Source organism: Arachis duranensis, chromosome 1, assembly GCF_000817695.3.
Source record: "Arachis duranensis cultivar V14167 chromosome 1, aradu.V14167.gnm2.J7QH, whole genome shotgun sequence".
NCBI classification, from domain to species: Eukaryota; Viridiplantae; Streptophyta; class Magnoliopsida; order Fabales; family Fabaceae; genus Arachis; species Arachis duranensis.
In genome coordinates, this window is record NC_029772.3 from 3,634,405 (window position 1) to 3,657,839 (window position 23,435).

At 33.5% G+C, this 23,435-nt stretch overlaps 3 protein-coding genes across 4 annotated transcripts; 2 read left to right on the forward strand and 1 right to left on the reverse strand.

Moving 5' to 3' along the window:
* Positions 1-291: 291 nt before the first annotated feature.
* Positions 292-4,584, reverse strand: LOC107472903 (uncharacterized). The gene is made up of 5 exons (XM_016092430.1): positions 4,516-4,584; positions 2,670-4,395; positions 2,370-2,576; positions 2,147-2,221; positions 292-614 (listed from the first exon to the last, which is right to left on the reverse strand). Exons 1-5 carry the CDS (start codon positions 4,582-4,584, stop codon positions 292-294), a joined length of 2,400 nt encoding a protein of 799 aa, XP_015947916.1.
* A 2,609-nt stretch (positions 4,585-7,193) lies between these two features.
* Positions 7,194-11,758, forward strand: LOC107461804 (uncharacterized). 2 transcript variants are annotated; one of them, XR_001586678.3, is made up of 3 exons: positions 7,194-7,329; positions 7,450-9,841; positions 11,426-11,758. XR_001586678.3 is itself a non-coding variant. In XM_016080423.3 (2 exons), exon 2 carries the CDS (start codon positions 7,469-7,471, stop codon positions 9,644-9,646), a length of 2,178 nt encoding a protein of 725 aa, XP_015935909.1. In that variant the 5' UTR covers positions 7,194-7,329; positions 7,450-7,468; the 3' UTR covers positions 9,647-9,842. The 2 variants fall into 2 exon arrangements, 1 of the variants encoding a protein (XP_015935909.1); XM_016080423.3 differs by lacking the exon at positions 11,426-11,758 and having other exon boundaries at positions 7,450-9,842.
* A 2,617-nt stretch (positions 11,759-14,375) lies between these two features.
* On the forward strand, positions 14,376-15,229 carry LOC107461719 (vegetative cell wall protein gp1). Its single transcript, XM_016080297.3, has one exon. It carries the CDS (start codon positions 14,377-14,379, stop codon positions 15,157-15,159), a length of 783 nt encoding a protein of 260 aa, XP_015935783.2. The 5' UTR covers position 14,376; the 3' UTR covers positions 15,160-15,229.
* Positions 15,230-23,435: the final 8,206 nt, after the last annotated feature.

Sequence of the window (23,435 nt, forward strand, 5' to 3'; positions counted from 1 at the left end):
AGCAGATAAATATCATATGATAGGCAAGCTTCCTGTGATCACTTGAGATCGAGGTTGCTAAACATGTATGAAGTTCGTTATACGGTCTGACCTCCCAAATACCCTCGCGCCGCGGTAGAATGATATGAATCAACCATCTGCAACTATTTCCGAACTCTTTGCACTTGTCATAGTACTTGTCATGGTCCGATTCCATCACTTTATACTCAACCCCACGACGGATGCTATAAGTCTTCACACATCAGACGACTTCTTCTTTATTCTGAAACTGCTGACTGACTTAGAACTCATCTACACTTGCGGTGTCATGTGAATCTCTAGCGCCAAATCCAGATCCGGTAACCCTTCCAGTCTCATCGCATCCAAGTCTAGAGCAGAAAAGTGCAGTGAGTACTGCTGAGTTCCCGAGCTCGATGCTCCACCAGTCCTAACAGGAATTCTCATCCCTATATTATCATCGCGGTCATCATCAATTGTGGCAGACTCGACATCATCTTCATCCCCAAGGACAACTTCCACCACATTTGGTTCTCCAACCGCCCCAAAAATCGAAATCATAACATGGGCATTTATGTTAGCACCCATTTCTGCAGTCTCATCGCGGTGTAGATCACCTGCAAAAGATGGAGATGCCACCAAAAATTCCACAAATGCAATTACGGGCAGAGATGAAGACGCAACAACAGAGGTTGAACTGGAGGCCGCTGGAATTGGTATTGATTGATGATTCCGGTTCGATCCTCCTGAGTAGAGACTACATCCACAACCTTGGCCAATAGTTCAGGGATTCTCACATAAGAAAACTGGCAATGATAATGAAATAAAACTTGTAGATTCTCGTCACTGTCTATCACAAACAAGTTGTACTTCATCCTTTCGCGAACTACAGAAATCAAAATTTTGTAATATAACTTCTCTATCCGTTTCATTTCCTGCAGACCTAATTTCTGTAGAACGGTATTCTAAAAATCAACAAAACTCATAGAAGCTCTAATAACGATACTCAACGTATCTTTATAAGTAAATTTTATACTCGATTATGTTTTTTTTTTTAAATGGTGCCTTTGTAGTACACAAAAACTAGAAAACCTCTTCACTAACCATTGTGAATTTACCTCAATTCAATACTCTGATTCTATTTATATCACACGCTCCTTAAGTAAATCGAATTAAATCAGTTCGATTTAATCATATGCATTGCTTTCTTAGTAAATTGAAGCTAAAAGCTTTGATTTTCCATGAGGAACTCCTTGTGTAAATCGAATCATATAGATTCGAATTACATGTATTGGCCTTCCACAATGTAGATCGAATCATGTTGTTTCGAATTGCATAATACCCTAGTAAATCAAATTATATTGTTTTCATTTATATGAAATGAGTGTAAATCGAAATAACTTGCTTCGATTTACATAGAAATAAGGCATGCACGTAATGTTTTTTACTTTAGGGGATCCATGTAATTTTCTCCTCCAATTCATTTGTTTAAGTGATTTGTCCTAAAAATGACAAATGAATTTTTGGTCAATGATATAAGAAGTCTTCAAAGGACCATAAGTTAAAAAATATTTTAATAACTTCTAAACGGTTAAAAATTTTCATGTGTCACGATTATGATATTTATTGTGTCATGGTTAAAAAATTTTAGTATTATTTGCTATACCTCTTGTATATAAGTTCAATTGACGCTGAGACGTCGTTTGTCTCATTAACCTTGGCGAGGTTAACAACCCCACCATGGTCAACCCCATTGTGGTGAAAAACTGAAAATAGCCATGAACCTATCTTGGTTGGTCAAGCCAAGAATGCACCTCTCTCAAAGAGCCTCAAGAAAAATAAGTACACAACTTATTTCATATTCAAATCAACTTCAACTTCATTTTACAAACAAATAGTACATGAGTTATTTATACTATTGAGAAAAGGAAAAACTTTCATGACTTAAGCAATGTGGGACTAATAGATAACACAAAGTAACTAACCTACTAATTCTACTTGCTCCCGCGTCATTGTTCCTGAGTTGGAAAGAACTTTTGCGAGAAAAGACTTGTGACAGTAGATGATCTAATTGGTGAATCCACACCAAAAGATCCTATTGGTGACTCCACACTAAAAACTTGCATTCACAAATCAGATAAAATTTTACAAGACTCGTGGTAGTAGACTATCTCATTGACGAATCCACACCAAAAGATCCCATTAGCAAATCCATGCCAAAAACCTACACCCACAAATCAAATAAAATTCTACTAAAGCAATGTGAAGGCCGTGAAGACCGACCTTGCTCTGATACAAAATTGACTCCAGAACATCGTTTGAGTCAATAATATATCAAAGTAAGACAATAATATATAAAAATTACCACTTACAGTTTTGTATCATGAAAAGGCTATTCGGCATTTTTTTTCTATTTTCAAAATCATCTATAATTGAATTTGTGTCGAAAATAGCTGCTAATTCTTTTTCTATATAGATGACCAAATTGTCTGCAAGAAATTCATCAGCCATCTTACTTCGGAGTCTTGTCTTAACAATTTTCATTGCTGAAAAAGCTCTTTCTATTGTTGCTGTAGACACTGGTAGAGTAAAAAAAAGACGTATTAATCTATCAACCATGTGATAAGTTCTTGATTTTCCTGTTTCTTGCAAGTTTTTTTCAGAAAGTGTACCAATGCCTTTCAAATGATTTGGTATATCATGCTGATAATGTTGCAACTGAGGTTTCAAAATATTTAGCTCATTAGAAGAAAAGTCAAGGGGATAAAACTTCTCTGCTAATTTGCTAATTTCTTCAATATTAAATGATTTGAAATTGTCCTTAGGATCTAAAGCACAACTCAAAGTCAAAAGCTCTATTGTTTGCTCATTAAATCTACTATTCAACTCTTGTATTTGAGAGTCAATTGTTGTCAAGAATACATCTATTCGATAATGATGCTCAACTGTCACACTTGGTTGACGAGATCGACCTCTTCCAAAAATATATTGTGCACTCATATTAGGGACTTCAATTTCATGCTTTTCACAAAAATCTTTAATATTTGCAAGAAAATTGCACCATCCACCGTCTCTTAATTGTTGAAGAAGTAACTTTGATGTAGAAACAATATGTATTGCATTAAGAATATCTTGAGATTGTTGTTGTAGTGTTTGGCAAAGAACATTAGTGATTCCTATAATCTCTTTCATCAAGTGCAAAGTGAAAACAAATTCAAATGACAATACTATTTTACTAACACCATAAGCCTCACCTCTTTGTGCATAAGTTGTCCCGTCTTCAATGATATTATTGAGAACAATGTTGGTAGCAGTAAACATTTTTACCAAACTGCAAATAGAATTAAAGTGAGAGCTCCATCGAGTATCCCCAACTCTTTGTAAAGTGCTTATTTGATTCGCACATTTGCCTGTTTTTAATTCATTTTGAGCAACCAAGTTTGTATTTTCAATTGCTTGAGATTCTTGTAATTGATCATGTCTTTTTGAAGAAGCACTAACAATAGTGACAATAGAGTTTAATTGAGTAAAAAATTCATGAATTTGAAGTACATCTCTTGAAGCTGCCACCAATGCTAATTGTAACATATGAGCAAAATAATGTACATAGTATGCTTGTGGAGAATCTTTAAGAAACAAAGCTTGCAAACCATTCCACTCACCCCGCATGTTGCTAGCACCATCATACCCTTGACCCCTAATATTTTCAACTTGGAAATTATAATAAGAAATGACAGAAATCAATTCTTTCTTTAAAGTTGTTGCACAAGTATCAGTGACATGCACAAGATCAAATAATCTCTCTTTAACAAAACCATCTAGAGCAACAAATCTCAAAATAATGGCCATTTGCTCCTTTTTAGATTCATCTCTAGCTTCATCAACAATAATACAAAATTTGGCATCTCCAATCTCTTCTCCAATTGAATTTCTCACCTTAGTAGCAAGAATATGTAGAATTTCTTTTTGGACATCATTTGAAGTATACTTAGCATTTTTTGGAGCATTTTTCAAAACATTCTTTTTCACTCTTTCATTGTAAGATCCCAAAAATTTTAACATTTCCAAAAAGTTTCCTCTGTTGCTTGAACTTTGGCTTTCATCATGTCCTCTGTATGCACAACCTTGAAATGTCAACCATCTAATGCAATCTATAGATGCTCCTAGTCGAATTCGATTCTTTTCAATCTCTTCTGATGTTTGCTTATGAAGAAGTCTGTCAATATGTTGTGATTGTTTCATCAAATCATCACATGATTTCAGCGCCTTATGATGGAATGAGTTAGGACCTTTGCCAATGTGATTCAAAAGAGCACATTCTTTTCCACTATTCACTTTCTTCCAATTCCTGAAACCATTCTCAATAAAAGCATTTGAACCCGTATTGATTGAAGGTTCCTTAGCAAAAAAAAAAAAAGCACAAAAAACAATATATAGCATCATCTTCTATAGAATATTCTAACCAAGATGGGAACAATTTAAACCATGAAGCTTGAAAGCGACGATGACTTTTATTACCAGAAAATGGATAATTATCAAGAATTGGTTGATTTGGCCCAACTTTAATATAAGTCCGACGGATTTCATCTCTTTTATTTGGAGGAAACTTTCAAATCATTGGTCGCATTCTAAGATCTCTTTCCAAACGAAAAACATCCAGTTGATTTAGAAGAAGTCGTGGACGATTTGAGCTATTCAATAGAGAACTTGAAGTAATGAAATTTGATGACTCCTCAAGTATTGGAGTAGTAATAGTAGAAGCATCTTCATTCTCTTGATCTTTTCTTTTAAAAAAAATGTATCAATAGTTTTGAACTTATTCATAATTCAAATGGCCAAATAAGTTCCTATAATTAAAAATATATTTAGCAAAAAGTATAAATTACATATTTAGAGTCTAAATCTTTATAAAATATAAAAATTATATTTCAATTTAAAATAAAATATTAAAATTCAGAACAATAATACTAACATTCTAGTATAAATAATATAAAATTGTAATCAAATAGTTAACTAATAAAAAAAACTAAATATACAAACTAACATATAATAACATAAACTTAATTAACAAATAATAATAAATTAAGTAAATAACTAAATATATAAAAAAACAAAAAATAGAACCTTTTTTAAAAAAGAGGAGTGAAGAATCACTTGTTGAACTATTATCTTTTTTTTTAATTTGTAAAAAAAAAATAATAAGAATCAAAGAGGTAAAAGATAAGAAGATTAAAGAGATTAAAAAGAATTGCTACCTGAAATTTTGGAAAGTAAAGGCGAAAAAAGAAAAAGGGAGAGACTGGTTGTACGCTGGGAATTGGGAAATAAAAAAAAGGATGGGAGAAAACTGATTGTACACTAGGAAATAAAAAAAGGGGATGAGAAATGGGCTATTGGACTATTTGTAGAAATTAAAACGGCCAATGGGGGCCGGGAAAGTTATGAAACAAAAAGAGAGAGGGCTGGAAAATAAAGAAAAGGGGGACTAGACTTTTTTTTTTATAAATGAAAACTAAAATTTTGGGGGCCATTGCCCCCTTTTCTTATATGTACTGCGCCGCTGATTTAGTATTTTTGTGTCATTCTTATTAAAAATAATACAAAATATAATAATTTAGTGTCTCATAATACAATATTGCTTTTCATGTCTCACCTGTCAAACACAATTTTATATCTTTAAGTCCATGTCTCAGTGTCCTGTTCTTATAAACAAACGCAGCCTAAAAATTTATGGATTAAAAAATTTTTCATAACTTTTAATTGGTTAAAAAATTTCATGTGTCACAATCAAAAAAATTTCTTATGCCAAAGTTTAAGAAATTTCAGTGTTATTTTTGTTTCTCATAACTTCTAATTGATTAAGAAATTTTTTATGTCACCACTAAAAAATTTTCTATGTCAACAATTTTAGGACTATTTTTTTGATAAATTTTGCACAATTTAAAATTCTTTTTCTTCTTATTCTTCTCCTTCTTGTTTATTTTTTATTTCTTATTGTAAAGGAATAGTGGCCCCCCCTAAAACAGAAAGAAGATACAATATTTTCTTCCAAGTCAAGTCCGATGCTCTCAACTCTTGAGAGGGCCGGCACACTAACTTCATCTTGCAATACTAACCGAATTTTGCGATTAGAAGCATAGACGCAACCAATCCGCAACGCGTACTTCTCCTAAAATAGTTTCCGATGCGAAATGAAAATCATACATAGGATATATTTTTTTCTTCTTCTTCTTTTTGGTATTATTATATTTTTTCCTATTTTTATTATTTTTGTAAAAACACAGTAATATATAACAACAGAATGTCTAGAAAGAGAAAATACGCAAAGAAATTTTTTTTTAATTTCTCTATTATTATTATAAACAAACTTTTTTAATTTTATTTTATGTATCATTTTGATGAGTCCCTTATTTATCATATTCATTGTCTTATGAAAGGTTTTCTTTTGGTTATTTGGAGTGAAAATCAACTTATTTGTAGTGTAATATATTTTAAGTTGTGAATTTTTTGGATGATTGTAACAGAGTATGCTTTCGAGGCTGCTGGGATCACCTCAATTGGTGTACGAGGAAATAAATAACTTCTTAAATGATATATTCTGAAGTTCACTTTTACTTTATCTTATTGGAATAGCTTTATCAGCTGATGCTAGGATATTAGTTTAGCAAGCAAGAAATGAAACTGCCGAGTTTCGATTTAGATTTGAATATGAGATGCCAGTAGATATATTGGCTAAATGGTAAGTAGTACAGTTTTAAAAAGAATATTCAGCCACTAAAATAAATTATTAGCTACTTATTTCTTTGTTATATCTGTAATTAAAAATTTTAGTATTCTTTTATGAAATTGTCAGCTTTCAAATTATTAATTTATTTTTTAATTTTGATATTTAATTTTTATTAATATACATGTAAATATAAAAATATTTTTAATATTAGATTTAATTTTAATTTTATTTTAAGTTTTATAAAATAAGACATAAATATTTGTGAACTATATCTCATAAATGATAATTTGAAATTAAAAATAAAATTTATTTTTTTAATACTTAATTTTAGTTTAATTAAAATTTTATATTATTTTAATTATATAATTATATGAGTAACAAAATTTTATTGATTTTTCATTAAGTTACTTTATCTTTAATGTATCAGCTCAATTACGGTTCGAAAAACTGTGATGTTCAATTGTTCACTCTTTGTACCGAAAAAAAAAAACATTAAAAAAGGGATTAGATTAGTTGACAACTTTCCAGATTAGGGTTTGAGTCTCCCCGACTCTTCTCTTCTTCTTCAACACACTGCGCATGCTCTCTCTTCTTTGCACTCTCTGGTAAGATCTCTTTCTCTCTCTATCAATACGCTGCGTTTTGATCTCATTCTTTTTTTTTTCTACTCTCAACCCTAACAATAATCTCTCTCTCTCTCTCTCTCTCTCTCTCTCTCTCTCCAGATTTCAAGATAACTCAAGAATGGAGGAAGGCGAAGGCGGGGATCCCATGGATCAGTTCCACCGTAACGAGGCTATATCCGCCGTCGCCGACGAGGGTTTCTTGGGCGAGGAAGACGACGACTACGAGGACCTTTACAACGACGTCAATGTCGGTGAGGGCTTCCTCCAATCGCTGCGTAAAAACGACGATCTAGCGTTTCGAAACGACGATGCCGTTCAGGACAACAGCAAGAAGCCCCAACAAGAAGCTGTCGCTGGGGTTTCGATTCCTGGTGTAGGTGGTGGTGGTGAGGGACCCGGTGGTGGTGGTGGTGGTGGGGCTGTGGATGGTGCTTCTAGGGTTTCTGGGTTTCAGAATCAGGGGTTTAGAGGGAATGATTTGGGTGCAAAACAAGGTACTGGTGGATCTGGAATTAGGGTTGAGTTGGGTCAGCCATCTGGGAAAGTGAGTGAAATTGAGGATCGGAGTGGAAATGGTGCTGGTGTTGGTGGTGGTGGTGCTGCTGCGGTGCAAGGGATTGGACAGCAGCCTCATGGTGGTGGTGGTGGTGTTGTGGGCTCCGTTGGGAATGAGGGTTTGGCCAGGCAAAGTGGTGGTGGCGGTGTTGGAGTTGCAGCTGGAGGAGATGTTAATAGGATTGGTGGGAATGGGATCGGGAACAGTGTGGGTGTAGTTAATACTATTAACACTGGTGGACCTGGACCTGGACCTGGACCTGGTGGTCCGGTGGGTGCTGGCAGTGCTGTTGCTCCTGGTGGTGGCGGCGGCGGTGGAGGTACCATATTGTTTGTGGGTGATTTGCATTGGTGGACTACCGATGCTGAACTGGAGGCTGAGCTCTGTAAGTACGGCCCTCTCAAGGAGGTGAAGTTTTTCGATGAGAAAGCTAGTGGGAAATCTAAAGGGTATTGCCAGGTTGAATTTTTTGATCCTGCAGCTGCCACTGCCTGTAAGGAAGGCATGAATGGGCATATGTTTAATGGAAGGCCTTGTGTTGTTGCCTATGCTTCGCCTTTTACAGTTAAGAAAATGGGTGAGGCTCAGGTGAATAGGAACCAGCAGATGAACCAAACAGCAGCTCCTCAGGGAAGGAGGGGGCCTGCTGAGGCAGGGGCTAAGCCTGCTGGGAGTAATATTACAACTGGCGGTAACTACCAAGGTGGAGATGCAAATAGAGGTTATGGAAGGGGTAACTGGAGAGGGAATAATCCTGGGATGGGTAATAGGGGGCCTGTTAATCCTATGAGGAATCGAGGAGGTGGTATGGGTGGTAGAGGTATAATGGGAAATGGTGGGAATGGATTTGGACAGGGCATGGGTGCTACACCTCCTATGATGCATCCTCAGTCAATGATGAATCAGGGTTTTGATCCTGCATTTGGTGGTCCCATGGGTAGAATGGGTACCTATGGAGGCTTTCCTGGTGCTCCAACACCTCCATTCTCTGGCATTTTGCCTTCATTCCCTGGTGTTGGAGGTGTTGGTTTGCCTGCACCCCATGTTAATCCTGCCTTTTTTGGAAGAGGGATGCCTGTGAATGGCATGGGGATGATGCCTGGAGCTGGTATGGATGGACCTAATATGGGAATGTGGTCTGATCCCAATATGGGTGGATGGGGTGGTGAAGAGCCTGGTGGCGGCAGGGCCGGAGAGTCAAGTTATGGGGAGGAAGCTGCATCGGATCATCAGTATGGTGAGGCAAGTCATGATAGAAGTAACTGGCCTAATTCTATGAGGGAAAAAGATAGAGGTTCGGAAAGGGACTGGTCTGGCACATCTGAAAGGAGGTACAGGGATGATAGAGATCAAGGATATGAGAGAGATGCACCCAGAGAAAAAGATGTGGGCCATGATCATGAATGGTCCGAAAGAAGGCATCGTGATGACAGGGACATTGGTCGAGAAAGATCTCGAGACCGTGATAGGGAAAAGTCTAGAGACCGCGATCGTGACCGTGATCGTGACCGCGAAAGGGATCGTGAACGAGATCGTGATCGTGACCGGTACAGGGAAGACAGGGACAAATATGCAGATCATCATAGGTACCGTGATCGTGAAGCAGAGCATGATGATGAATGGGAAAGGGGGCGGTCGTCGAGGACACACAGCAAATCACGGTTATCTCAAGAGGAGGAACATCATTCTAGGCCCAGAGATGCTGATTATGGGAAGCGGAGGCGGATGACCTCCGAGTAGTTCTATATGCTGCCTTATTATTTTTCCATTGCAGAAGGAAAGAATAGTAACTGAGAAGTAATGGTTTGTCGTGCCTTTTCGGGATTCTTCGGTTGTGCTCCTCTGGTCCAGAAGTTGTTGAGCATCTGTTCCATTTCAATCACTTGTTCTGATTGCTTCTTGTTAGGAGCATGGCTTTGGTTATCTTCGAGGAAGGTTAGTTTTGGTACTATAATTCTTTATATGCCTGAGGTATTTTAGCTTGTGACATATGTGGTTGTTTTGCGTTTTTTAACTACTAGTAGTTTAGTGCTAATGTCCTTTACAGACTTGATTCGGTCTACTTTTTCTTCAACTCAACTAATTGTCTGCCAAGACTTGGTTTTAACTGTAGATGACTATAGACTAGAGAGGTGTTGAGTATTCTGTTGAATAAGCATCTGTAAGATTAACTCATTGAAATGTAGGTCAATTATCAATAAAAGCCCAGGAAACCTAGAAATGAAGTGGTAACAACCAAACGAGAAGCCTAACAAATTCTTATTTGTAGGTTCTATTGGAATCAAGTATTAATTTTCATAGTTTCACGTATTGCATTGTCTAGTTAAAATTGCATTGCGTTATTTCTTTTGTTCATCTGTGCTCTTCTTTATTCACATAATCCCCCTTATGCCTTTCTGTAAGCTATATTCTCAATAAATCTTTCTAGTACTATTCTGGATATGTTCTCCAGTCCCGTATATAAGCCTGTAGTGTTTGATTCTCTTCCTGAATCTATGTGCTCTTGTGATGCCGTGTAAACTTGATTGTTTGTCGTGATAAGTTAATGGTCAAGCATGTCTCCTCTTCAAGACCAGGATGCTTAATTTCTGGATTAATTGTAAATTTGTATTTCATCTGCTAAAAACACTCTGGTTCTCATGTTTTCATTTATTAGTTAATTTCTGCAAACTACAGGAATTTATGATATCTTGCAAGCATATAATCATTCTGTTTAGGAGCATATATACATGCATGTTGGTAACTAGCTTGCTATAGGAACATACATACAGTATGCTTGAATATGTGGTCGATTTTTCATTTTTTGATTATGTGATCACATGGTATCAAGCTAGCCAAGCAATTCACTATAGTTATTCTTTCTCCTATTTTTGATTGGTTGGCTGGGTAAAAAATAATGCTAGATATATGGTTAGTGGAACATGTGTATGTATATTTGATTTCAGTGGAAGACATCTGATATTGTGGTAAGTAGATTATATATATACAAACACTAATGTTTTAAAATAATCTGCAGTAGTATGGTTCTTAGAGTTGGTAAACCCTGTTTTTCTTTTCGTGAGATGCTCTCTTAAGAAATACACAAGGCAAAAGGATCTTTGGGACATGGATATGAGAAAATGGTTGAAAAATGTCTCCATTTGGTCACACATTCATGTGTCAAAAAATGGAGCATTAAATTCTTGGCTTAGATTTTTGAATTGTTTTATTTATTTATTTGTTTCAAGAATCATATTCATTTAGCATTTCCAGAAAATTTGAAGTTATTTGCATTTCTGTGGCAAAAAATTTCTTGGGTTGCAGCTAACTGAAACTGAAAGGTGTAGTTTGTTTGTGGATTTAGAGGGCAAAACTTGACATAACATAAAGGTTATTTGCTTTGGTGGAATTGCACTGCCTACTTTTTTTTTTGTTTTGTTGTGGTTTTTAGTCACTTGATAAGAATTAAACTTGTATTTTGCTGCTTCATGTTAATGCCTTCTGAATTTCAATTATTTTTTATTATCCTATGTTATGTAGGAACAAATGTGTTGAGAAAGGAAACTGGTCATTCAAACTCTGGGTTGCTGTGGGGGATCAACAATCAAGCCTTCAATATTGCTCCTTTTTATTACAAAGAGAAGTGGAACATTTACTATGAACTTTTTAGCTTTTGATTTGAGTTTATGTTTTAGTTATTAGCACATGAAAAGAAAAACCGAAGTTGTTGATGTAATGGGTTTAACTTGCTGAAGTCTGTAATGTAGAAGACTGCTTAGAACTTATGTTTGATTGATGTATTAGGATTTAGCACAGGATGTTGCTATTGTGCCCCGTTTCTGATTGGCTCGCTGTTGTATCATTTTTTTTTCCCACTTTTTTGTTTTGGGTGTTTTGTTTCCCTAACATATTGTTAGTATACTAGTTGAGCATGCAAATATTGTGTATGATGTAGAGAGCTAACCATTCTATTAATCACTCGAAGCTGTAGAAGTTGTATATAATCTTGTCTTGTAGATTTTTTATTTTTTGGGTGGGGTTTAGTCATGTTTTGTATTTCATGATGTCATGTAAATATATTTTTTTGGGGGTTTTGATTCATGTAAATATTGATATTTACTTCTTTTTTTTAAATAAAGGTCCAATCCAGCTCAAGTTCTGATTTGTTTTCTTATCTTGTTATTTAGTTAGTGAAATGGAATCCATATGTTTAGATTTTGAGGGCTTCATTGTGTTTATCTCTGTTGTCACTTGTCACACTCACTTCCTGACGAGTCAGGAAATATAGTTTAGTAAGAAAGTCCATTAACTTTTGATTTTTTTTTTCCCATCTATTTGTATCCCCATCTTAAAGCATAAGAGATTTAGAGTTGTAAATCTTGTTTTCATATGCCCCTTTTCATGAAATATATTTTTTGTAGAGTCCATTTAAATTTATTCAGATAATTGCCCCTGGCTCATGTTCTTTCCTAATTCATTGTTTTTCTCCCCCTTTTATAAGAAATCCTATTTCAAACAGTTGCATTTATTATTTTGCTTTGCTTTGCTTTGCTTTTTTCCATCAGAAATGTGGGTTGAATTTTCCTCTTAAAAGTAGAAAGTATAAACCATTAAAGAAGTGAATTTACACCTCTGCTTGTTATCCTATGTGCTCTGTTATGCTATGTGCTCTGTTATGCTTTCTATTGAAATGATGTGTTTTTATGCCAGTGGGTTTATGTTATTTCAATGCTAGATGCCTAGATATTTTATTTAACCTTATTTTTTGGCTGTAGGCCTGTGGCACTGAGTTGCTCGACAGTTTTTAATTTGATAATTCTTAACCTTGCAATCAAGTAACATGCTCTCTACGATATTTGTTCTTATTCCATACATATGATTCTTTTATCATAAAAATATGTTGTGGCACCGTGGGAGTCTCTCAATTATCCATAGGGAAAACTTTGGAGAGAAACTAGAAGAGAGAATACAAGATAAAAAAATGTTATATTCAATTCAAAATCTTAAAGTTTAAAGTGTTAAGTTAATGGGTTTTATATTTTAGAGTAAAGTATCGTTTTTGTTCTCAATTTTTAGGGTAAGTCTTATTTATGTCCCTAACATTTAAATCGTCCTATTTGTATCCTTAATGTTTATAAAAATGATTCAAATGTTATCCTACTATCAATTATACTAACAAATTAGATTATATTTTTCAATTATTTTCACTTAGATGTATTCATTCTCAATTAGGTCTCACTTGAATGTGTTCAACTTTAATATTATACCTACTATTTGTGTTTAGATTCAGTTATGTCCCTAGAAAAGTGAATTATGTAAATGTAGTAGGAATTAGTTTCAACTTTTGATGAGCTATTTTTCGGAGTGGATCATTAATTTTATTCCAGACATTTGTATTCTAATTTCAAGAAAAGATTTTTAAAACTCAAACTAAAGTGTTCATGATGAGTAATTGACGGCAGGATAATATTGAATCACTTTTACAAATGTTAAGGATACAAAATATTGAATCACTTTTACAAATGTTAAGGATACAAATAGGACGATTTAAACGTTAAGGACACAAATAAAATTTATCCCAAACATTGAGGACAAAAACAATACTTTACTCTATATTTTATAATCTGATCACTTATTTTTCTTTGATGTGAGACTAATTCTTCATATTTTCTCACACTTGTTTTCTTAACAAAATAATATTGACTATAAAAAGATCTAATATATGTATATAGCAAGTTTTATCATTCGATACTCTATTGGCTATCAATTTTAAGACAAAATTAAGTTACTAATACATGAGGGTAAAAGATTATTTTATATGTGATATATTAATATTTCTTATTCTCGTCTTTTCTTCAAAACATCCATAGTCTAAAAAACCTTTTTTGGGTAACACCCATATCCACACCAAAATAAGTGTTCAATTGTTTAGGGAAGAAAATGGACTTAAAACGATACAAACAAGTGACATCACATCTCAAGTTGCAACTAGTGTTAACAAAAATTTGTTATACTATTTAGTATCTACTTAATCCAATACTAACAAGTTATTGCTTTATTTGTTTTTTTAATTTCTAGAAATATTTCGTAAGTCATAAATCCCCAATTTGTTGACATTTGCATTAGTTTTAATTTAAATATCATTACATAATTTCCATGTTAAATTTTTTCCCCTGCAAAAGTTTCTTTCAAGCTCCATTACTGGATAATTGACACTGTTGTTATTAATAACATTAAGAATAGATATAATCCAATTCATTTCATTCCTGGAAATGTAATTCGAAGAAGACAAAAATCTCTTCTATGCTAATAAACAGACACATCCAGTCATCGATTGGCGAGTGGCGATTAACCCTGTAAGGCTGTAACCCAGCAGGTCATATCCCTCCACTACTCAACGGCTATGTTACCGGCTATAGCCGGTGAACCATCGCAACGGTAACATTTTACTTAGTTTGCTAACACTATATATACATTTCTCACTTCATCAAATGTACTTTCAAGTCTCAACTCAACACAAAAATAAAAAACAAACAAGAACACTTTCCAACTTCACAGATTCATATTCATATTCATTCATCCTCGTACTTCTCGAAAGGGTGAATCTCAAAAAGAATCCAAAGATGTTGAGTAAGAGATTGTTGTTGCTTCCACTGTTCCTTCTTTCTGTTTTGTTGTTTGCCGGTTCCGTTTCGGTTCTCGCAGACAATAATGCTCCTTCTCCTTCGCCGAACTCGTCTTCCGCAAATTCTCCGGCGTCTCCTGTTCCGGCACATTCACCGGCGAAGCCACCATCTGCATCGTCACCAACTTCGCAATCTCCGGCAGTTTCACCATCCGGATCATCATCTTCTCCTTCTTCGTCGCCGGCAGCGGCACCTACTTCGAAGTCTCCGGCGCCGTCATCGGTTTCTCCGGCACCAAGCCCTTCCAAGAACGGGTCTCCGCCACCAGTACCGTCTCCGGCTACTCCTCCACCGACTGCTCAGACTCCGGCGGTGACTCCTGCGAGTGCTCCACCGGTGACAGAGGTTCCGGCAAGTTCTCCAGCAGCGACACCAGAGTCTTCCGCGGGAATTCCTTCGAGTTCGGCCGCTCCGGCAGATTCACCAGTGACAATACCGTCTAGCAGTGCCGGGCCAGTGACGGCGCCGGCGAGTTCTTCTCCCGAAACTTCGCAGGGTCCAGCCAGCGATGATTCGGGTTCAATTTCAAGTTTCGGGGCTCCGATTGTGTTGGGTGGCATTGCCGTTTGGATCGGTTTGGTTATCTAAGGCAGAAAGAGGAGGATGTGTTGCTATTTTTGTAATATTTGTGGGTTTTTTAGCAATTATTTTTTTATTATTATTTGTCAGTTGTCACTGTTGGATAAATAATTCCTTCAATTTTGTTGTTCAATTCCTTGAACTTGGTTATTCAACGGAGAATGCATTATGCACATTAAAGCGTTTTTTTTTAAACGAATGAAATTTGAAAAACAACATAAAAAGTGCAAATTATCCCAAAAGCATGCAAAAATTTATCTTTTCAAGAAAATATTTATTTTTCTTAACATTTTAAATAGACTGATTATACACAACTTTTATTCCATTCACAAAAATGCTTCTTCATTGTAAAATTCAGAATAAATTAGTAAATTAAAATCAAATTTTTAACACATACAAAAAACCATATAAAAAAAGAAATTCTCGATAATGTTTAACTTATTGAGTTAATACTAAAAAAATTATTTTTTTAATACATAAATTAGTAAAAAACATCATATATATATATATATATTTTGAAAACATTGAAAAAGTAAAAAAATTAAAAGAGTTAGAACACTGATTATTTCTTTTAACCGGCTTTTAACTTTTTTTTGTCCTTATCTATTAAAAAAAATGGACAAATCAACCCCTGCAACACAAACCGTTGCAAGGAACTCCAAATGATTATAGAGACTAAACTTCTTTCTTGAAGAATAAAAACTCATCTTCTTCTTTTTTTCCCTTTTTACTCCCTCTTCTTCTCCTTTCTCTTTAGGCAGTCACCATCATCTCCATCACCGTCACCGCGGCACCACCATCATCGAACCAGTCTCTCTTTTCTTCTTCTTCCTTTCTTATTCCTACGATGTGCCCTGCTTCTTCCCCATTCCCCCATTGCTATTGCCTTCGCCGATTTGAGGATGAGACTTCGCTGCTGCTTCTGCCTCTTTGCACTGTAACAATCTCTGCCACGTGGCTTTTGCCATAGTTCTTCTGCTCCCTATTCCTCTGCGCCGTAGCTAGCTTGCATTTGTTCTGTCTTGTTCTACTGTAGTTGTCATTCTAACTCCATGGAACTGATGCCGCCGGAGTTTCCGGTGCCATTGCTGCCGCCGTCCCTGCATCTTGCTTCCCTTCTCTATGTCGCAGTCTCTGAGTTGTCAAACCGCCACTGCTGCCATCTTGTCGCTGCTCCTGTTGGTCGCTGAAGCTGCACCAGAGAAACTGCCAGCTATTATTACCCAACCTCACAATCTCTGCCAGCTAATTACTTTGATATCTTTAGTGAAATTAAGTATTATTCTCTCAAATTCTAGGTTATGCGATTATGATGAAATTGGTGAATTTAATTGTGTTTGTTCTGTTGATTATTGATTGTATGATTATCACAATCGTAAATGAATATGATTGAGATTTATGTTAACCACAAGGGTATGGTAAGTTTGGCTATATTATAGGTTGGAATTTGGAAAGAGGAGGAGGAGAGACCGGAGGAGAAGGAACCAAAGAAAAAGAAGAAGGGATAAGGAGGGATTTTTAGTCCCTATAACTATTTAGGGGTGACACATGGCACTGTTACCTAACACATTAGCAGTAATCTTTTGTCATCCGGTAGTAGGGATCGATCTGTCCATTTTCTTTAAGGATGGGCCTTATTGATGTTTAAGTATGATTAAGATGCACGTTGTTCCTCGGATAAAAAGTCAGAAGCCAAAAAGGATATTTACTTTTTTGTTAAAAGCCCCTCAATCATGCTTCTAGAGTCCAAAAATATTATACTAAATGTCCTCAAAATATTTTAAAATCAAACAAAAATATTAATCATATTAAATATATATTTTTCAAAAATATTTTAGAAATTAGATTTTAGTTTTTTTTTAAATAAGATTAGAAAAATAAGATAAATTTATCTTTAAAATTTGCAATTTTGTGCTAAGGAGATATTTTTTTGTGATGTAAGATCAACTAGGATATAGCTAATTTGGAGCCAACTAGTTAAAAGTTAGTTATTATTTTTAATTTTAAAATTTGAAAATTAAGATAGTGAAATTTTTTTAGAATGAACCTATTTTTTAACTAGTTGGCTCTAAGTTGGCTATTCCCTAGTTGGTTTTCTAGGGAAATCATTTTCTATTAATAACCAAAAATACTTTTGAAAATTAAAAATAGGAAAAAAGACAGATAGGTCTCTAATTTTTTAAATTTTTGACAAATATATTTCTGACAAAATTTAAATACAAAAAAGTCCCTGACTTTAACAAACGGAGGACAATTTAGTCCTTCCGTCTATTTGCCTCTCATACACCAAATAGAACTAGCTGACGTGGCTGAAACGGTGTCCAGGTGTCCGTTACGGTGCCACGCTAGAAGGGAAATAAAGTTCGAAGGACAAATAAGTTCTTGACGTCATTTTGCAAATAAAGTTCGAAGGACAAATAGGTCCTTGAGAATTTTTTTTATTTCATTATGCTTCTATTATGTTTCTATTATGAGAATTTAGTTTATAAAATTATGGTTGTATTTTGAAATCTAGTTAACTTGTTGTACTCTGCAATTTAAATTATTTGTATTAAAATTGTAGAAATTGGGCTTGTTCTGTTTCTATTTTTTTCTTAAATTGCATTAGTTCAGTTTTAGTGCATTTGTGTATTATATTAGAATTTGTTAAATTGCATTAGTTCAGTTTTCATCATACCAGTGGCATTAGTTAGCATCAGTTCATTTATGCATCAAATTAGCATTAGTTCATTTGTGCATCATTCATGTATTAAGTTAGCATTAGTGCATTTGTGTATTATATTAGAACTAGTATTTTATCCATAATAACATTACGAGAATAATTTTTTTAAAAATATTATAGTTCACTTTATTCTAATAGTATAAATTATGCATGACACAAAAGATTTATAAAATCAAACTACTTTTACAAAAAAATTGTAAGTTGACAAAAGTTTCTGACTAAGAAGACTAAGATATCCGCAGATAAAAAATTAAATAATAAAATTTTTAATTATTATTTTTATATGAAAAAGTCTAATTTTTTATTAATAATTAATTTTAATATTCGTTATCTAAAATTTAAAATAATTTAATGTGTATACTTTTACATTTAAAATATTTTAATTGTAAAAAATATCAAATAACATATTTTGATTTATCAAATTACTAATATAAAATATAATTATATATAAAGTAAAAATAGTAAAGAGAAATATAAAAATGGAGAAAGATATATGAGAGAATTTAGGAAAATAGTTTATTAATTTTGAAAAAAAAATTGTTAAGGACCTATTTGTCCGTCGAACTTTATTTGTAAAATAACGTCAAGGACTTATTTGTCCTTCGAACTTTATTTCCCTTCCAGTGTGGCACTGTAACGGACACCTGGACACCATTTCAGCCACGTCAGCCAGTTCCGTTTGGCATATGAGAGGAAAATAGATAGAAGGACTAAATTGTCCTTCGTTTGTTAAAGTCAGAGACTTTTTTGTATTTAAATTTTGTCAGGGATGTATTTGTCAAAAATTTAAAAAGTCAGAGACCTATATGTCTTTTTCCCTTAAAAATATAGAGACTATGAAGTCTAGTTCAAAAACAAAAGAGAGTAGTTATGCAACAGAACAACAGAGTTGTGGTTCAAATTACCTAGAGTTGATTATCAAGGTTTGTTGAGTTAGTTAGGAGCTGTATTATGAGTTGATTACGAGAGTTTGTTGAGTTAGTTAGGAGTTGTATTATAAATAGATAGCCTGGGATTAATTGTACAGTGAGCCCTAATATTCTAGAGTTCAATTCTACAAGTGTGAATTCAATATACTCTCTTCCTTTTTTCTCGTTCTCTCTTAAGTTTTCTGATTTATTTTTTTCAGAATTCAAACGTCAAGAATCTAATACAAATTCAGAATTTTCTTTTAAATTGTGTGAAAAATGTGCTAATGCAAAAATGCATAAAATTCCCTTTTCTAGTTCTATTACTGAATTTACTACTCCCTTACAACTTGTGTACTCTGATATTTGGGGATCAGCTTCCATCATCTCTCATTTAGGATATAGATATTATGTGATATTCATAGATGCCTTTACTAGATATACCTGTACTTTTTTACTTACTGCTAAATCACAAGTCTATAAGGCTTTTAGACAATACAAAGCATATATAGAGAACTTAACAAATTGTAACATAAAAGAACTCCAAACTGATAATGGAACTGAATACACCTCTCACCAATTCTTTGAATACTTGATAAAGGAAGACATTCATTACAGATTCTCATCCCCTTATACACCAGAACAATATGGATTGGTTGAAAGAAAGTATAGACACTTAATAGAGATTAGTCTAGCTATGCTTTCTACAGCCGTAGGATGAGGTTATGATAATTGCTACCTTTCAAATCAATCAATTACCATAAAAAATGTCAAATAAATTTCCTTTTGAACTAGTTTTCTCACAACAATAAGATTATACTATGTTAAGAGTTTTTGGCAGTGCTTATTGTTACCCTTGGCTTAGACCTTACAATAAACACAAACTAAAAAGTGTATCACATAAGTCTATTTTTATTGGATATTCTGCATATTACAAAGGTTATAAATATTTATCACCTAATAGTAAGGTTTATATGTTGAGACATGTACAATTTGATGAGTCTGATTTTTCCTGTCATCAATCATTTGCTGCGTCATCTCATCAAATTATTGACAAATCTGATCTATGAATTATGATTATGCTCCTCTCTTCTCTAATACATCTTTTTCTTCAACCACATTACCACTTAGTTCAGTTCAGATAGTTTCTTCCCAGACACAAAATAAAACAAATCACTCTTCACAAGTTTCACATACCTCTACCGCTCCTGACACTCAAAGAGAAACTTATCTCAATGCAGTGAAACCATATAATAATCAATCTCTGTAACCTATTGATACTGGTATTCCTCATTTTAATATGTCACCTAATATTAGTATACTTCCTTCTACTAATACTCGTCCTATGTGAACCATTAACCAAGTTTAAAACACAAGGTGACAAACCAAAAGCTTTCTCTGCTTCTGTTGCTATCACTAACAGTAAAGAATAGATTCCAAAGTCAGTCATTACTGCTTTACAATTCTCTCATTGGAAGCAAGAAATGGTTGAAGAGTATAAAGCCTTGATGAGAAATAACACATGGACAGTGGTTGCTATGCCTCAAGAGGCTAAAGTTATAGGTTGCAAGTAGATATTTACTATTAAAAGACAACCTAATGGCAATATACAAAAGTATAAGGCCAGACTTGTAGCTCAATGCATCCATCAAGAGGAAGGATTTGACTTTGAACAAGTCGTTGGTTCTGTAATCAGGCCAACTACAATTAGATTGGTCATAAGCATAGCTGTTTCAAAGAATTGGACAATGAGAAAGTTTTATTTTAATACTGCATTCCTCAGTGGGAATTGCATCAAATCATACATATGAAATAACTAGTGGGGTTTGAACAACAGTCCTCAAATTATGTTTGCAGATTGAATAAGTCTTTATATAGCCTAAAGCAGACACCAAGAGAGTGGTTTATGAAATTAAGAACTACTTTAAATAGTTTTGGGTTTAAAGCGATAAAATTTGACACTTCCTTATTTGTTAAACAAAGCTCTACTTCTATTATGTACATACTTTGTTATGGTAGATGATATAATTATAACTGGTAGCTCACCAAATGATATAGAGTCCATGATACAACAATTGGATAATGTATTCTCTCTGAAAGATTTAGGAGAATTGAATTATTTTGGCTAAATTTTTTTATTATGGAAGTAGAAGTGGTGATATACCTTAACAGTGTAATTTTTTGTGTTTTTCAAAATTATGGAAGTACACAAATCGGAGGGTCCGATTTCTGTACCTCAAATTTTTAAAATTTTTTTTTACCACAAATCGGACGGTCCGATTTGTGTACCTGTCACAAATCGGACGGTCTGATTTCTGTACCTCAAATTTTTTAATTTTTTTTTACTACAAATCGGACGGTCCGATTTCTGTACCTCTACAAATCGAACGATCCGATTTGTGTACCTCTAGAAATCGGATGGTCTGATTTTTGTACCTCTAATAAATCGGATGGTCCAATTTGAGTATAACACCCCAACAATCCACATTTAAAAAAAACACTACTACCACTCTAATATTAAAAATAAAAAATTCAAATCAAAGTACACAAAACAGATACTGGCAGTTTACATCTATCATAAACTAAGTACTTTATTGTTCTTTTGTCTAAATTTGGCATGTCAGAGGCTAGTCCAACGCCAACACCAATGGTCTCTTCCCTTCATTTGCTTTCTTCTGGGTCTAAAAAATTTAGAGTGATGGCAGAATTGGGATAGGGTGAGAGGTTGGTGATGGTGGAAATTGAGAATATATTTTTTTAAATGTCTATTCATGCGGATAATATAAAAAATAGTTATATTTACTAATATGTGGTTGCCTAATTAGATGCGGTATAAAATTGTTTTATATTAACAATACATCAAAATTAAATTTTTATATTAACACCTAAATGATAATTTTTTTTTATATATTTTTAAGACACCAAATCATTTCAATCCCATTCAAATTCTATCAAAAATTAAGAATTTAGTTTTAGTTACAATATAAATACACGAAATGCCCGAATTCATAATATTGTGTTATTTGTATTGATTTAAATATTTGGTGTTATTAGACAATATTAGTATTGATTATGTTTATGCTTTAATTTTAGAGAAGAGTTAGTTCTTGTTATATTTTTCTAAGTGAATTTTACCATGTCAAATAATAGTTGGAGTTTTGGAAATTTGGATATTTTCACATGCTAGCTTATAAGAAGGTATCAACGTAATGTAATGTTGATGACCTGGTTTTCACCTAGTTTTTACCCGATATAATTGTGGCCCGAAAGTGTATATGTTTTATCGGGTCTATGGTCGGATTCGAGTTTCATAAATAGACCCGGTATATATTTTGGGTCGAGTTTGGATCACATCAAACCCGATTTCACCCGACCCATGCACACCCCTATTGTGTACTGAGTTTGATTTTCTAAAGAGCAGGGGATTTCCATATCCATGTCAAACTCACATTTTCAGTCCATGAAATTTTCTAATCTGCACGAGGGGCTAAGAGTAACATAAAGAATCTGGTGTATGGAGACATTGTTAGGCCTTGCTCACGCAGAAATTTAATGCCTATTTTCATTCCACATTATGAAGAATGATGATTGTTATCCCAAATATATTCCAATAATGATGATCGAATACAACACTGTTCTTGATAAGTCAGGCAAGATAATGCTAGAATTGAATTATACTCTCTGATGTGCCTCTTCCTGGAATAAAACTACATTTTTCATGTAATTTGAATCTTTAGATACACAGGCGTTAATCAATAAGTCTTGAGTGACTTCGGATCAAAAGCACCTAATTTCACTGCCTTCTTGTCAACTTATTTATCGACGAAGTATAATCCTAATATCTTTTGGTATATATATTTGTTAGGTTTTTTTTTTACAACATTAAAATATTTAGAAAACTATTTATATACTAAATATTCTTGATACCCGTATAAAAATACGGTTGTTACTAATTAATTGTGCATTTAGGAACGATTGTTCTTTTTTTTTGTTAAATAAGTTTTTGGTTATTGTATAATGCACACTTTTTTTTATTGTTAATTTCTATAAAATTTCTCTGTTTTTGGTTTAAAAGTACTTTAAGAGTTTAATTAAAAAATATTTTAAGCATAGTTGTTAAATTTACAAGTACTAAAAGGTAATTTTATTTTAATAAATGTATTAAACAGTTTAATGCTTTATTTTTTAATATTTTTTATATTAAATATCTTATCAAATATCCTAAAATACTTATTTATCAAGATTATATTTTAAATATTTAATTTGTCTTTATCCTTAATTTTTAAAGAGAAATATTAGGAGACCATCAGAAGTTATTATTTTTTATTATCACTTAATTATTAACTCATTTTTTTTATTCTAGTAATCTAATAACATTTAATAAAAACAAATTAATTGTAGCGGATCAAGACCAATATTCTTGAATTGTTTCCGAATCAAAATCTGAATAAATAAGATAAATTATACTATATATGAATTTAGTAATATTAGGAAGAAAAAAAATAGCCAAAACTTACCTTATTTAGCATTCATTAATTGTCGCAACAATTAATAAATACTAAATAAGACAAATTATGACTGTTTTTGATTGATTTTCTTTGGTTACTAAACATTTTCGATACAAAATTTATGAGAACTGTATCAAAAAAGTATTT